We start from the raw sequence: 17,199 nt of genomic DNA, 5'->3' as shown, positions 1-17,199 counted from the left end.
ATAGGAACTCATGTTGAGCTACAAGTTAACCATGATAGTCTGTTAGTCACTAATTAAGTTCACCTGTGTTTCATTTAGCTCCCTTTGTTTGCCTGTTTAAATATAGCACTCAGTTTATTCAGTTCTTTGTCTTGCACAATGTGTTCTCCAGTGTTTTGTGTTTATTAAAAGAAGTACTGCTATAGTTTTTTTTTTACGATTGCTATGACAGATTTTTCAATACTTTTAACAATTTTCCAAAACTCTTAACACAGTTAGCACTACATCCGTCTATGTAACCTATACTATTAACACATTTCTCGTTGCTTTAACACAAAATGCATACAATTAACACAAATTTAAAATGCTTGAACTTCTTTTACACACAAGCTCAAACAAGACCAAAACAATGGATTTTTACTGCCAAATTTACCGATGCTTTAAACAATGTGTGTCAGAACAGATAACACCATGTTCTGAACCTAACAGGCTAAAGTCAAGGTAAACAGCTGTTTATATTGTGAATTGAAACCCAAATATATCCCCTGTATTTTATCCTATTGTTACTGAGAAACAATTATGCAATAATATAAATCACAGCTGATTCCCATCTAGGAAACACACTCAGGTGTTGAGGTTCTTTCAATCGCATGATCATATGGTATACTGTAACCGAACATTCTATAAAGCACTCTGAGATGGGTCTTTTTTTATTGAATTTCTGCAGCAAAAGACCTACAGTAAACCCAACAAAACAAAAATGTAGAGAGGCTTCAAAAGAAACTGCAGTGCAAAACACAATCTATGATCAATACAATATACTGTCTGTTGTATAAGGGCATACCTGACACGTATACAATAATGCAGTTTCTGTAATTCCATCTGATGTTAGTGTTTTTATGACATTGTGCTATGATTGACTAAATCTTCCTGTTGGACAGCTATGTTACATATGTTAGTGTTTTGAAAAATGATTTGATTTGGAGACATGTTTGCAGTGTTCTGGTAGGCATAGTGTATTATTGTATTTAGAAAATTAGTGTTGGAGTTTAGTTTACAGTGTGTGATTTTGAGCATGAAATAAACTGTTTTGCCAATTGTGTGTTGCAGGTGTGTTGGTGCGTTAAGAGTTTAGGAAAGTTGTTAAAAGTACTGAAAAAACTGTACTTGTCTTTGAAGGCAGAAGTACAAATTTCTGAGGGAATGATTCTTCTATGGCAGGGATAGGCAACTCCGGTCCTGGAGGGCCACTGTCCTGCAGAGTTTAGCTTCAGCCCTGATAAAAACTCACCTGTCTGTATCTATCTAGTAATCCTGAAAACACTGATTGCCTTGTTCAGGTGTGTTTAATTAGGGTTGGAGCTAAACTCTGCAGGACAGTGGCCCTCCAGGACCGGAGTTGCCTATCCCTGTTCTATGGCATCGATGTTAAAATCCCCTTTTAGTAGATTGAATGCAGGTAAGGTGGGACACTTGTCATTTAGATAGATACAGTACCTAGATGTTTATTTCTTTTTATTACTTTTGTTAACCTTAAGGTCCGACTTTAATATTTCATTTTGAATACAGTTGATATGTGTTATTTGCAAGGTATATACCAATAAACATTTTGAGATCATGCACTCCTGACAAATTTTTTTTCAGGTAATGTGACCCATCCCTAATTTATCAAAAATGGATCTTAAAAACACATGATTTATTAACACATCACACAAACATATACCACAGCATATTTAACAGACCCAAAAGCACATAGATGGGCTATGATGAGTAATACTCATCAGTTCACTCAATGCATGTGCACTGTAAAACATGAGAGCCCCATTAAGTTATATGAACTTACTCCTTGTCTTTAACTCCAATTGCGATGGTAAGTTGTAGAAATTGAACTCAAGTGTATAAGTTTTCTAAAATTAAACTTAAAGTTATACATTATGTTGACTACCTGTGATTTTTGTCTGGCTTGTAAAGTTCATTTAACTCGTGGCTGTAAGTTACGTTGGGGGAGGGGTGATACAGAGCAAATACCGCGAAACACAGAGAGAAGTTATCGCCATTTTGAGTTGACGCAGCTGCCAGCAGAGCCATTACGTGAATTCGTGCTGAAAAACAAAATATCCGTGGAAGGTAAGTTTTTCTTTTTAATTTGTAATTATAAATGAAGGACATTACATTTTAATTCTTGTAAGCAGCACATTGACCGTTCTCTGCGAATTTAATGACAGCATGGTGTTTTCCCTCACCAGTTCACCTTTTACCAGAACACCAAATGGTAAAATAATTTAATTTATAACTTTGGTTCATAGCTTATACCGTATTTTTTGTTAGTTGGTGGGTGTGTAGTAAACGCGTAGCTGCTATAACGTAACGTTACTGGAGCGGAAAATCATTGTTTGCCTTTGAACAAATGTCCGTTGCCAGCTAAGTTAGTTAACTTACAAACATTACACAGCTTACAGTTAATTTCTGGGCAATCTAAGTGGAAATCACATGGTGATGATCGTGTTTGAGGGGTTAGGCCTATATGTCTAGTGTAAGGTTAGGACTTAATATGAATTAAACAATCCGAAAATACTGCAGGGTTTTTCCGGCCTAGAAAATTAATATGGCAGGCGCTCGCTCGCAGCTACCTGTACACCTCTCGGTTGTTGAATTTGTGCGCGAGTACTTTAATCATGCCAGCTGAAGGTTCATTTTTGCGCGTTAGAGACGAATATTGACATTGCTTAATTCAAGTTCATGGAAACTCGTCTTCTCTCCGCTGCGGCTGTCGATAATTCTCTAACGTTGCTATAAGTTAACTTACAGCATTCAAACGGCGCGTCGCGTTCGGTAAGTTAACGACATTCAGCATGTTAAAACTATGCCATGATATATTCATAATACAAGGTTCGAAATTGTGACCATTTGGTCGCATATGCTCCCGAAATTTAATCTGTGCGACCTAAAAATATATTTGGGAGCGAGTGCAAATAGCTGCTAATGGTTGTGGCACGACCTGTTTTCAGGGAGCTGATTATCACGCGAAATTTAAAAGGCTTAATAAGAGAGATGATGAAATAAGGTTTTTAATAAGGCATTTATTTATTTTTTGGTCGGCCGCGAAAGCGAATTTAATCCCGCCAAGGCCTGTTTTGATCGGTAAGTGACAGATGACTGACTGCTGCTCTTGTGACAGCCGGGCGCATTACTGAAAGAACGAGCGACTCCAGAGAGAGAGAGCCCCGGCCTCGCGCGCGCCCTCTCACCGTCTTCAAACTGTCTTGCTCTCTCTCTCTTGATTTTTAAAATGTTACTGGATTTATTTGTATCTTTGTAGAGATTAGTAATGCAGTGCAAAGGTGCTTAAAATATTACCTTCCATCTATATAATAAAACTGGGTATATTAGATTTTAAGTATTACACTGACCTTAATTGAGAACGTGCAATACATTTTTTCTTAATTTTCTTCTTCTTCTTCCTCTTGACAGATTTCAAGAATGTTCCCTTAATGAAGTGGAAATGTAAGTTTTGTGCATTCTCTACTAATCATCAGGGAAGAATACTACAGCACTACAAAAAGTTTCATGGGCATCATCGGAGGAGTTCAGGCCTCACCTGGCTGTATTCATAAAGACTGTTTAAAAACTTTTCAAACCCAAGCCGAACTTAAAAATTCGTGATCCAGACCTGCAGCTTCTTGATGAACTGATGAATGCAACATTCTCTCAGCGAAGAAAGGAAATCATTGGTGACGAGCCGCTCATCTCTGTAGTCAGGGACAGATGGCCTGCACTCTTCAATGAGAGACAGGTAACCAGTGCCAACTCAGACATTCACAGCAATATAAATTACAAGGAAATTATGTATTTCCTTAAATGGGTAGTGACATGGCTGATTTAAATGAATTTGAGGTTCACATATGCCTGTGAAATAATTTTCATCTGTATTTGCTGTCCCTAACTACTCTGTCGCTCTTTTCCCTCTCTCAATCTTTGCTGTCTTATGTGTCTGTTTCAGATAAGTGGAGAGTTCAATAGACTAGTCACCACCGATCTACTGCAGTCATTCTTAAATGGACTAGATGCCTTGGTGCCAAGTCTTTTAGAGCTGTACAAAGTAGCTGTATCTTCAAGCAGGAGGTTGAGCCTTAGCAGTGTTATGCAGTGCCTTGATAAGGAGGTATGAATAACAATGAACTAATTATTTTACATTTGATTACTTAATTCAATTTTGGTTTCTAAAAAATACTGATAGGCCTACCTGAAAATCACTGATTATTTCATTATTATTATTAAATTATTTGTTCTTTTTTAATTAATAACTGTTTACTTTTTTAATAATCTTTGAAATTGATATTTGACCCTAATCAATATTTACTAACATAGGGATTCTAATTTGTATAATGCCAGTCACTCTGTCTTGTTTACAATTGTTCGTAGGACACAAATCAGAACAGAAGAACAGCTGCCTTACTTGGTCTTCCACACTTCTTTACAGAGGATACTTCGGATATAATCAAGATGTGTGATGTAAGAAAATATATTTACACATTGTTAACGCACTTATGATACTGAATTCATTGCAGAGTAGTAGGGATGGAGAAAAAAATTATTCACTTAACTGTCATGATTTTGTTTTTGTGATATATATTTTTTTAAAAATAAATAAATAAATTAATTAGCTTAATTTTAGTCTTTGTTTATAATAAATAATTGCTCATACAGTGGCTTTTAGCCTAATTTGTGCTTCTCCAGTGGCTTGTTTTGACTGGCATCCCAGCCTTTTAGAGCATATATTGAAATGAAGTAAAATCATGACCTGCTCAGTCACCTGCTTAGTGCAATTGTTATTCTTTTATTGGACCATTTCTATAATATTATAGACCAAATCTATTACATGCTTTTTGAATTAGGATTGATACTGTCCATTTGTTTAAAGGTTCATGGTGAAACCCTGGATGTCATTATGAAGGGAATGCGTGTTGGACTACTGATTGGACACAAAGGTGTCCTGAATGATGCATTTCCTCTTGATGTCTCCAACGTGGCTGTGGTGGTAGAAAAGACAATTGTTCTCCATAATCTCAGAGACATACCCACTGGCTTTGCTCTGTTAATGGGCACAATCTACTGCCTTAACCTTGAATATCCCAGCAGTATGAGGTACTCCTTCGAATTCCTGCAGAAAGTAATCATGAAGATTAAAACTGACCACTGTTCTGCCAAGATACATGGACTTCGAAACAAACTGCTGAGATATCATTTATAGACTGGTCTCAAACCATACATCGGAGGGAACATGTTACATTTGCAGTCTTTGTCTTCAGTTACTTGACACTGTTCAAATTTGATATTACCGACCATTTCAAGTAAAACCCAAGTACTGCTGAAAAATCTCAGAATTATAAATGTTTAGATGTGTTTTTAATGCAAGGTTGTTAATTTTGAGAATTTCTGAAGCTTTTGCTGAGGGGACACTTATTGTTACTTTGCATTCTGTTCTTTAATTTAGCTGATTATAAGTGTTTAACTGCTGGTGTTGTCATTTAAAATTGCAAAGACTCTTTGTTATAAGAAAGTATGTGAAAGATGAAATTGTTGTGGAATTTTGTAACATAATGAAACCGTTTAATAATAATTCCTTACTTAGAACCTGTTTTCCTGACATAAATTGTATCATAAAACCAATGTTAAATTTATGCAACATTGAACTATTTACAATAAAAATATTTTTGAGCAGATGATTTGTTGATTATGAGTTTTCAATAATGTAACCTAGTAAGTTGTCTTAACTTGGAGAATCAAGTTGAAACAACGAATGTTCATAATGTAACCTAGTAAGTTGTCTTAACTTGGAGAATCAAGTTGAAACAACATTTGACAAAGTTGTTTAAACTCAGAGAATCAAGTTGAAACAACGAATGTTCATTAGCTAGTTAACTTGTAAAACACAACATTTTGAGTTGAAACAAAGAATATATTTAAGTTGAGTTAACTCATGTTTTTAAGGCAGCAGGTGAACTTTCGTTTCTAAGTTTAACAGACTTGAAATGTTTTACAGTGTGTAAAGTTCAAAACAACTAGAACATGTTGTGTTGACATGAAATTGAATGAAATTTGAATTTCAAATATCTTAATGAACTCTACAACATATTACAAATGGAACTACAACACATGCAACAACAAATAGGCTAACAAAAATTCAATAAGAGGAACATTTTAAATGGTAACCATATTGTAAAACTTTTTTTCTGTCTGTTGTCTCTAAACACTGGAGATGAACTTAAATTGTGTCCACATTTTAAAGCGTTATATTCTGCATCTACATTTTAATAATAATAATAATTTGTTACATTTATATAGCGCTTTTCTGGGTACTCAAAGCGCTTTACATGGAAGGGGTGCAGCATCCATATTGGGCCAGAACGCCCACCACACACCAGCTTAATGGTGGAGAGGAGACAGTGATGAAGCCAATCAGTATATGGGGATGATTAGGAGGCCGTGATGGACAGAGGCCAAGGGGCAAATTTGGCCAGGATGCCGGGGTTACACCCCTACTCTTTTTCGAAGGACATCCTAGGACTTTTAATGACCACAGAGAGTCAGGACCTCGGTTTAACGTCTCATTGGAAGGATGGTGCTCTTTGACAGTATAGTGTCCCGATCACTACACTGGGGCGCTAGGACCCACATAGACCACGGGTGAGCACCCCCTGCTGGCCTCACTAACACCTCTTCCAGCAGCAACCTGGTTTTCTCAGGAGGTCTCCCATCCAGGTACTAACCAGGCTTGCTAACCTCTTACAATAACAAAGGTGTAGGTTGATGACGCATAAGCGTAATTATGGAACTTGTCGTCATTGCCAATGAGAGACAGATATCAGAGTCACATGCGAGTCCTGCGGATATAAAGGAATAAGGACATTTCATTCTACTGATCTACCCGCAAGTGTTGAATTAATACTCACAAATACCCCTTTTCCACCAGCATGAACCAGGTGCCAGTTCAGAGCCAGAGCTACAGTATTGCCAGTCCGGAGTTGGTTCGTCTGACGAGCTCTCTAAGATCCGGTTTGCCTTTCCACAAGGTCACTGTATACATCTCATGTTGCCCAGCAATGCTAGCGTGGCAGCGCCAAACACAAACACACCAGGCTTGTTCGAGATGGTTCGGCTTCTCGCAGACCGATCGGCTCATGACATCAAAGCACGGCGAAAGCAATCCAAAAGCACAAGGACTCGTATGCTCTCCAAACACTCCTGCAGCTCCGATTGGTCCGTGCCGCTCCGATGCATCTCGAACAAGCCTTCCATCAACAATGGAGGTCATTGCGTTACTATTGATGCTCATGGCTTTGCGAACCTACATCGGCATCCAAACACGGCGAATCCAACGTGTTCGTGCAGCTAGACCATAATTTGCATAGACGGAGATTACAATCAAGCTGTTATTAGCTTGATTAGCTGCTATTTGAGAAATGGCGGTCACAAGTTTCTGTTCGTCTTGTTGGTCACGGTAACCCCGTCCCCAGGCCCTGACGCAAGCGGTTCTTACTTCTAGACCAGCAATGTTTTGGTGCTACTTAAGAACCACTTTTCCTGGTTCAGAGCTGGTGCTCTGGGTGTCGAAAAACAAAGAACCCATTTGAAACTAGGCTCTAGCTCTGAACCAGCACCAGCACTGCCTTGGTGGAAAAGGGTTAACAAGTCAGTTTATTTGGTGAATTAAACTTGTGAGGTAACGCAGAGCTGTTTCACTTGGTCTACACTATCACACTAAACTGCATTTGAGTGTGTTGAAAGTTATTATTCTATGCGTTTGTTTGTCTGTATGAGACTAGCAGTAAGCTAGATGAACATTAGAATAACATACTGATCATATTCTAACATTTCATCATGTTGAGCTATATGACATTGATTAGTTTTATGTACATTTGCTCAGCTGTCTAATAAAGTACATGCAAGACGCCTCTGTCAAGTTGAAGTTTGTGGCATCTTCTCCTTTTGTCCCAAAGTCTACTTGCCATGGTCCATAATGTTTGAGCGAAAGTGAACATGGACGAGCAATTATTAGGGGTTCAAGCACAAAGTGCTAAAACTTTTGAACTTTTACATTTGGACGGCTACAACAGGGTCATTTAGAAAATGGGCGTGGCAAAATTCACTCGAAAGCCTATAAATCCTAAACGAAAACTCAGAACTTAACGAAAATTGGTGAGCATATGTGAAATAACATTGTAAACAAGCATGCACAATTTTATGGAGATCGGACCATAGGTGGCGCTATAACTGTTAAAAAAGCTTTGAAAACCATATTTTTCCTATGTTAAATTGGCTGGAAATGGTCTTTTCCATGTATGACGTCAGTGGTTAAATGGTTGCCAAATAAAACTTAAGCTGTTTCTCAATTTGCGTTCTTGTCTGTACTTGTGTTCTTGTGGACTTGTGAAACGTCATCAGTCGCTGCCCAAGTACTGTTCCAATTCAAAGTTCACATCTAGCCAAGTCCAGTTCAAATCCCCGGATGTGTTCTTGATCCGCCCCTTTTACCGAGGATGCATCAAGAGGTGACTTGTGCGGACTTGACAAGCCAGGTATCCCAGAATGCATCTCACACCACCAACCAGCAAGCGTCAATAGCAGAGGAGAAACCCCGCGTAATTTAAAAATACTGCTATAAATGTGTCACGAAATGTAGTTTTAAGAGTATTTCAGGCGAGAATGTAGTTGTTTAAAGCTCAAATCTTTGGTTTATTTATAAAGATAGCGCCTATTTGAAAATTTGATCTGACGTTTTCGGAGTTGTCGAGAACCAGGAAATCGGACGCTCGGCGCTCGTACCCCGCCGAGAACAGCCTTTCCTCGGCTTCTGCTGCTGACTTGCCGCTGTCTCGGATGTCTCTAGTCTAGTGGTATAACCTTTTACAGTCTATGGGTATAACATGAGATTTAAATCGTCTTGTGTATATCCAACAGGCGATTTATTTATTTTATTTGTCTCATTAATGTATTATTTGTTCCCTGGCAAAACGTTTTAGCTGAGGGCAAAGTGAAGTTATAGCTTTATTTAACGTTAGTCTATATAACTATGTAGCCTAGAGAGCTGACTTATGTTTGACTGAATCGTTGGCTTTATTATTGTATAGCTTCTTATACCTTTTAGGCTACTTACACTTTTAGAATGGCTATTATTGATCATTAAAACTGACATTTAGCAAAAAAGGTTATGTGATTTTATTTTATATATTTAAAACATAAAATATTTTATTATAATAGCCTACATGTTGCCTTCATTCTCTTCACTGTACAGGATATACATATATGACACAACCCTGTCTCTTTTTGCTAAATGTTCGTTTTAATGATCAATATTATAATGTTTTTTATTCATCATATTTTTAAAATGAAAACAAAAAGAGTCAGGGTTGTGCTTTATATTTCGTGTTGTTGTAAATATGCAGTGAAGATAATCAATTGCGTTGCCTGAACCTCATTTGTGTGGCCATTATGTTAAAGATCTTTTTTAAATGAAAATGAAAAGAGGCAAAGTGGTGGTTTATAACATATTGTTTTATTTGTAGCCTATAAAGAGATAACCGGAGTGGCCAGAGCAAGCTGAGTGACGCTATCAAGTACGCCGCTGTTCCATTTGCAGAATTATCGGACTTGCGTCCTCCCGTCCTCGGGAGTTCGTTCTCCTGAGTCAAACTTGTCAGTCCGAACTACCAAGGACTCAAGTCCAAACTTTGTGTACTCGGTATTGAGAAACGTCTTTAATGTCTTTTTATGCATTTGTGCTTAAAGGCCTTAAATGCTTGAACCCCGATAAATGCTGCTTGCAGCTTTGATTTAAAATGGGAATTTCTCTGAAATTAAAAATCTTTGGGAACTTTTGGGATACTGGAAGTACACAACTGCAGGAAATATATATCATACTTTGCAAGTGATTTTTGGTTATTTTATTACAAAAATCTTACATATTCTAGCTTTAAACACCTTACAAGAAAACCAAGACATTTTGCATTTTGATTCCCTGTTAACTGTAGTAACAAACTGTCAGAATAATATACCCATTTGTTGACATTTAGCGAGAAACCTTATAATTTCAAAAATAAAATCTTATGTCAGAGGTGATGTCTACCTTGAACAATAAAGGTGTCCTCCCTTGAGATCTAGCCACACCCTCCAGTGTCATATTGCATCAACCTAAACCATTGTATCATTTAAAGAAATAGTGTATCTTTAATTAAAGGCCATTGTCATGCTCTGAAAGTGTTAACCCATTGAGCACAGTAAATCAAACTAAACAACCCATTTTGCCTGCATTCACCCTACATTTTTTTTAAGAGTGCATTTACTATTGGAAGCTTTGGCCAAAAAGCCTCTGAAAAGACCAAGAAAGAAAACATGGGAATGTTCAGGTTCTGAAATATACTTTAATGTAGGACACATACAAAGAATACACAAGGAAAATCATGATTATCCTATTTTAATCTGCTCTTCCACCATATCCGACTCCCTCATCTTTGACTCTCAGTGCCTTCCTCCACATGGTTTCTTGGGGGGCACTTCAGTCTTCTGCCACAGACTTGGAGTAGTAATACCAATCACACCGAGAGCAATTATCGGTCCAGCATTCCCACTGAGTTTACTCTCCTCATCTGAACCCATTCCCAGATCATCCTCCTTCTCATGAACCGCCACCGCACGTCCCAGAATGGAATAAGGCCCAAAGAGCTTGGCGTCTGGAAGCGTCAGGAACTGCCTTATAACTCCTTTCTCGGAAGCAAAGTTGCCCAGGTCTCCAGGATGATGAGGGTGGTCAACGCCGTTTGGATTATAATGAGGACCAACAGTGATGCTGCCTTGACTGAGGTCTCCATACTGATGGATGTGCATGGCACGCTCTTGACGATCGATGGCAGGCAAACCACGGAGGTTGATTTTCACTTCTAAATCTCCATTGGGGAAGACCTGCTTGAAGAGGATTTGCCCAAAGATCTTTGGCTGGTTACGTGGCAAATTGGGGCTGGGAGTTACTTCACAAGTGGCATAGATGGTGTTGTCGAACTCCACGACTTCCGGCTGTGGAGCTTCGGCAGGCAAACACTCCTCCGTGTGGAACTCTCCTCCTTGTATATGCAGCACCAGCAATATCAGAGGGAATATTAGGATGATTTTCTCCATGTTGATCTTTAAAGCCTACAATGAAAAGTGGATTCAGTGAAATCATGCCATTGGTTTAAGAACGTAATATTTTTGATAAAAGGTCAAAGCTTTGTTGCAGGGAGCTTTGAGAATAGAAGTTGCATTAGGTAAAATAGCACAACCAGATTAGTTTGCAACGGATAACCATACAAGAACCCAGACAGCAACCAGATCTGGCCCACATCTGGGCCGTGTGTAATCCATGTGTACCAGATGTGGGCCGACACCATGTTGCTGTCTAGAAAAGTCTAATTTTTAAATTGCTATGTACCCTTGTGAAAATAATAATAATAATAATTAAAAAAAAAAAAAACTTATTTGTATTGGATGTGTACCTGCACTGTAAAAAATCCAACTCACAAAAAGTTAGACTAATTATTATATTTAAGTTAACTGGACAATTAAATGCAAAAATGTTGGCTTAACTAGTGAAAAGTCGTTGGTTCAACAATTGTTGAACCAACATAGTATTAGTTGTAAATTCGATTTGTAAATGCGAGTTAACAAGCATACAAGTTGGGTTGGAAGTTGGAGCATGCGCACTGTAACGACCACGAAGTTGGCGCATGTGCAGTGAAGCGCGCGCGAACACCAAACAGTGGAAAGACGAAGGAGCCATTTTGATCATCAGCGTGCGAGACCTACGGATTTACTTGCATCCAACTGCATCCAACGTGTTTCTTCTCAAAGTCATAATTTTATGTAAGTAATAAGTAGAATATATGCATTATTTTGAAGTTGTTTGTAAAATTAGTATGTATTATTGATCGCAAAGCCCTGTTAACGTATGCATGGTATGATTTTTTTTTCTACGAGCAAGATTAACTGTTAAACAAGTCTCCTAACTTCAGCATTCAGCATGTAAAATGTTTATAATAGAATCTGAGGTAATCGTTTTGAGTTAAGAAGTTCGAAATCGCCACTTATTTTAAACTAACTTTATTTAGTTTGGGATTTTTTGCAATAACGTGACACCAAAGAAATATTTTAAAGTCGACTCTTTATCTTGAATTTATAGGCTAATGTTATTCACACACGCGTTGCCGTGGGCTAATATAAATTTCCCATTTCAGACAACTCAAAGTCAGTGAAAATCTGCACATTGTGTCCTTGTGCCCTTTGCCTGGCTAGGCATTCTCACGTGTTTCTACTCATCGGAATCGACAAGACTGCTAAGTTAACGGCTCATTTAAAGTAAGTATCATTTTATGGAGTTGATTTTGATTTGATATTAACAGATAACGTTATATGCACATAAAATCAATGAATTTGCAAATGTATTCTGCTCTCCACAAACATGCATGTCAACTTGTGTCTGTAATTAATTTGATCTAATTCAAAGTAACGTTACCACAAATTGTATTAACAAACATGTCTTTTTTTGTAACAGTCTCATCCGCAAACCGTCCTGGAAGGTCTCCCAGTGTTTCTCAGAGAAGACTCTTCAGCACTTTTTAGAACATGCCAGGTGAGTCATGTTTCATTACTTGTACATCATCTTGCCATGGTAATGGGAATTTTTGTGTTAAAGGGATGGTTCTGAGTAATTTCAACCTTAGGGTCACCCAGGTGGGTGTTTGACTCATGGTCATAGTGCAAAGGACTCTAGGTTGAAATTACTCTGAACAACCTCTTTAAAGGAGAACTCCAATTAATTTTAACATGGAGATATTTTTTATTTTATTTTTTTGTAAATTTGGAGTGAACAACGTCAAAAATCAGTGTTGCCTACACGTGTTATCCTCTTTTTAAAATTTGCACCCTGTTGACTTAAATGGGACTAGTTTTAAACCTGCTTTTAGCCTCTTAACATCCTTGATATGACATTTCAAGTGCCCAGCCATTATGAGTGATTCCTTCAAGAGGGAGTACGGTGAATATGACTGACTGCATTAGATGTAAAAGATATGAATAAAAGTGATGTTAATTCAGCCAGCACACATCGTGTTTACATCCTGTTTTCGGTCGACTGTTCGACAGTACCCAACAGTGTACACTGTTCTATGTACTGTAAAATTATCTCAATGTTAAAATTGACTGAAGTTCTCCTTTAACAACAAACAGATTGTTTTGATTATTCATTAGTTATTGATTTAAAGTATATTTTTGCAAATACACCATGATTCAGTCAATGATTTTGTATGCAATTTGTAAATCTCTAATATTTTGAATTTTAATGAAACTGAAAATATACCATCTTGGTTATTATAATTGCTTTTTTGTGATGTAGCTTATTCAGGGCAGTACTAAATTGAAAAAATAGCCAATTGTATTTTGTGTATTTATGTACTTAATAAAATTATTAACATCTTGCAGATTCTGCAGGTGGGATTGCAAAATTTAGAGCACATCAATTACTTAATAGTTCCTTTTTTTGTTGTTGTTGTTGTTGGTGTCAAGTGATACTGATTTATTCTTTTTTTATTATTATTATTATCATCAGGACAAGACTCCAGAGGACAGACAGACCAGAGGGATGAAGGTGGGAATCCTTATTGTAATTGAAGATGATGCCTGCCCCAGCACACTGCCCAGTGTCATCAAATTTTCCGTTGTGTTGGAGGAGGTAATTGTACTGAAAGATGCTGCAGATTTGCAGTCTGCACTTGCTTACCTCTTCGGCCTTCTGTTTGCCTTGGATTTTGAGTACCCGAAGCAACTAAAATACACTTTCGAGGTTATTGAGAAGGTGTTCATGGAGATGGGCAGCACTCATTGTTCTCCTAGGGTAATGTCCCTAAAAAATAAGCTATTACTGTGATGTTGCATTTATCTTAAGCATTTAAGATGAAAGTACATAGGTTTTTTTTGTATTTTTTGAAATGTGCTTGCATTTTGTTTGAATTTTTTTTTTTTACTGTAAACTTGATTGTGATAAACATTGTGCCACTCTTTCAGCACTTTAAGGCCAAACGTTAACCTGCACTTGCATATACTTGTTCGGCTTTCTGTTTGCCGTTGATTTTGAGTACCCAGAGAAACTGAAATACTCTTTTGAGGTTATTGAAGGTGTTCATGGAGATGAGCTCTCATTGTTCTGCTAGTACCTCAAAACTAAGATTTTACTGTGACTTGTATTTAAACTGTAAACTTGAGGTTGTGAAAAACATTGTGCCACTGTTTCAGCAATTTAAGCCCAAACGTTGAAGGAACACGCCAACTTTTTAGGCCATTAGCTTATTCACAGTATACCCCAGAGTTAAATAAGTCCATACATGCCCTTCTCATCTCTGTGTGTGCTGTAACTCTGTCTGACGATCCCACTGCCAGCCTAGCTTAGCACAAAGACTGGAGGCAAATGGCTCCAGCTAGCATACTGCTCCCAATATGTGACAAAAAAAAAAAAAAGACCTTGTTATTTATACTAGCTGTAACTATACAAATCTTAACATGTAAATAGGAAAATGTTGGTGTTATTTTGTCACTTATTTGGGATTGGTATGCTAGTTTGAATCATTTACCTCCAGTCTGTGTGCGAAGCTAGGCTAGTGGTGGGTGCGTCAGACAGAGTTACGGCATGCACAGAGATGAAAAGGGTGTGTATGGACTTATCTAACTCTGGGGAAACAGTAAATAAGCTAAAGTCCCAAAAAGTCAGCGTGCTGCTTTAACTTGCACTTACATTGCTCATTTGTGTTTCATGTTAACAATTTTAAATGTTACGCATAGAACGTGTCAATGTGATAACACTTTGAATGTTAAAGAAAGTGTTTTTTCTGCATTTTGTTTTATTACTTTAAGAATAAGTATAGCTGTTGAACATTGTTTTTTGCAGAAATAAAACTTTCAACAAAATTTCAAGAATGTAGTAGTTTTATTTTTTTAAACCTGTAATGTTTAAAAACACATTTTTAGTCCACTTAACATACTTTATTAAGTTAAGTTAACATAACATTAAAAGTTGAAATTTTAGAATTTTCTAAGTTTTTTTAACTACAAAAACTCAATCAGCTGAACAAAAGATCTTAAGTTGGGAGAAATGTGACTTTACTTAGTGAATTGAGTTAAGTGAACTACTTGATTTAAAAGTTGAGTAAACTCAAAAAAGCCATGCAGCAAGTTGCCTCGAAATTTTAAGTTAAGTCAACTTTTTTTTTTTTACAGTGTGTAGTATCTTGAATGTACAATAACAATAATAAATAAAACTTGCAGATAACACTGATGAATTATAAAAAGCCACTTAAGTGTACATACATATACTTTCATAAGCGTCACACCTGCCAGCCAAAGTTCCCATGATACAAACCAATGACATACAGGTGGATGCAATCACACTAAAATGAGTCCAGGCAAAGGTTCATGGAAATGGAAAAGGTCTAGGGAGAAGAGCCCTCTGGTGGCCATGATAGGGCTTCTGCTGGCAGGAGTGACATTAAGTACATGTACACTTTAAAAAAAAAAAATAATAATAATGCCAAACTAAGAGTTTCACTTTAAAGTATATTATGTTTTGAAAATCTTTTTGTTGTGCTTTAAAAGTACACTTAATTTGAGCTGTTGTTGCCTACATGTTATTTAATATTAAATATAAAAGTTAAGATTTTCTGATTCTGATATTTTTCACAAGGACAGGTAAAATAAAAGATAATATCTATACTTTTGCTTAAACTAAACTTTTTTTAGTTGTACTAAATCAAGTCAGTTGAAGGAGAAATTGGAATGGAGAAAACAAAAACAAAACAAGCCTAAAACAGCAAAGGTGCACTACCGTACAGCTGAAAAGTTGTCCTCAATCCGTGTGGAGCCTGAATATTGCAGTCACAAAAATACTACAACACTTAATCCGTGTGCAGTCCTGACCTGGGGTTGAGAGAATGTTCCTTTTGGTTGCTCTTATAGGAACTCATGTTGAGCTACAAGTTAACCATGATAGTCTGTTAGTCACTAATTAAGTTCACCTGTGTTTCATTTAGCTCCCTTTGTTTGCCTGTTTAAATATAGCACTCAGTTTATTCAGTTCTTTGTCTTGCACAATGTGTTCTCCAGTGTTTTGTGTTTATTAAAAGAAGTACTGCTATAGTTTTTTTTTTACGATTGCTATGACAGATTTTTCAATACTTTTAACAATTTTCCAAAACTCTTAACACAGTTAGCACTACATCCGTCTATGTAACCTATACTATTAACACATTTCTCGTTGCTTTAACACAAAATGCATACAATTAACACAAATTTAAAATGCTTGAACTTCTTTTACACACAAGCTCAAACAAGACCAAAACAATGGATTTTTACTGCCAAATTTACCGATGCTTTAAACAATGTGTGTCAGAACAGATAACACCATGTTCTGAACCTAACAGGCTAAAGTCAAGGTAAACAGCTGTTTATATTGTGAATTGAAACCCAAATATATCCCCTGTATTTTATCCTATTGTTACTGAGAAACAATTATGCAATAATATAAATCACAGCTGATTCCCATCTAGGAAACACACTCAGGTGTTGAGGTTCTTTCAATCGCATGATCATATGGTATACTGTAACCGAACATTCTATAAAGCACTCTGAGATGGGTCTTTTTTTATTGAATTTCTGCAGCAAAAGACCTACAGTAAACCCAACAAAACAAAAATGTAGAGAGGCTTCAAAAGAAACTGCAGTGCAAAACACAATCTATGATCAATACAATATACTGTCTGTTGTATAAGGGCATACCTGACACGTATACAATAATGCAGTTTCTGTAATTCCATCTGATGTTAGTGTTTTTATGACATTGTGCTATGATTGACTAAATCTTCCTGTTGGACAGCTATGTTACATATGTTAGTGTTTTGAAAAATGATTTGATTTGGAGACATGTTTGCAGTGTTCTGGTAGGCATAGTGTATTATTGTATTTAGAAAATTAGTGTTGGAGTTTAGTTTACAGTGTGTGATTTTGAGCATGAAATAAACTGTTTTGCCAATTGTGTGTTGCAGGTGTGTTGGTGCGTTAAGAGTTTAGGAAAGTTGTTAAAAGTACTGAAAAAACTGTACTTGTCTTTGAAGGCAGAAGTACAAATTTCTGAGGGAATGATTCTTC

The 17,199-nt window shown here is 36.9% G+C and overlaps 1 protein-coding gene and 1 long non-coding RNA gene across 2 annotated transcripts; one reads left to right on the top strand and one right to left on the bottom strand.

Moving 5' to 3' along the window:
• Positions 1 to 10,383: 10,383 nt before the first annotated feature.
• Positions 10,384 to 16,007, bottom strand: LOC311079373 (extracellular superoxide dismutase [Cu-Zn]-like). Its single transcript, XM_084108731.1, has 2 exons — positions 15,886 to 16,007; positions 10,384 to 11,166 (listed from the first exon to the last, which is right to left on the bottom strand). The coding sequence occupies exon 2, from the start codon at positions 11,149 to 11,151 to the stop codon at positions 10,498 to 10,500; it is 654 nt and encodes a 217-aa protein (XP_083964857.1). The 5' UTR covers positions 11,152 to 11,166; positions 15,886 to 16,007; the 3' UTR covers positions 10,384 to 10,497.
• LOC311079374 lies at positions 11,755 to 14,960 on the top strand. The gene is made up of 4 exons (XR_014605400.1): positions 11,755 to 11,874; positions 12,246 to 12,366; positions 12,563 to 12,640; positions 13,616 to 14,960. It is a non-coding gene; the product is annotated as an uncharacterized lncRNA (long non-coding RNA).
• Positions 16,008 to 17,199: the final 1,192 nt, after the last annotated feature.

The sequence above is a fragment of the Abramis brama genome (genome assembly GCF_963993115.1).
Source record: "Abramis brama genome assembly, chromosome: 1".
Taxonomy (NCBI): domain Eukaryota; kingdom Metazoa; phylum Chordata; class Actinopteri; order Cypriniformes; family Leuciscidae; genus Abramis; species Abramis brama.
The sequence above is the reverse complement of the archived record's forward strand: the minus strand, read 5'-3'. Positions and strand labels throughout refer to the sequence as shown.

Bases quoted from the DNA above. Each gene is read 5' to 3' on its own strand.
- LOC311079373 (XM_084108731.1), bottom strand. From the start codon at position 11,151: ATGGAGAAAATCATCCTAATATTCCCTCTGATATTGCTGGTGCTGCAT.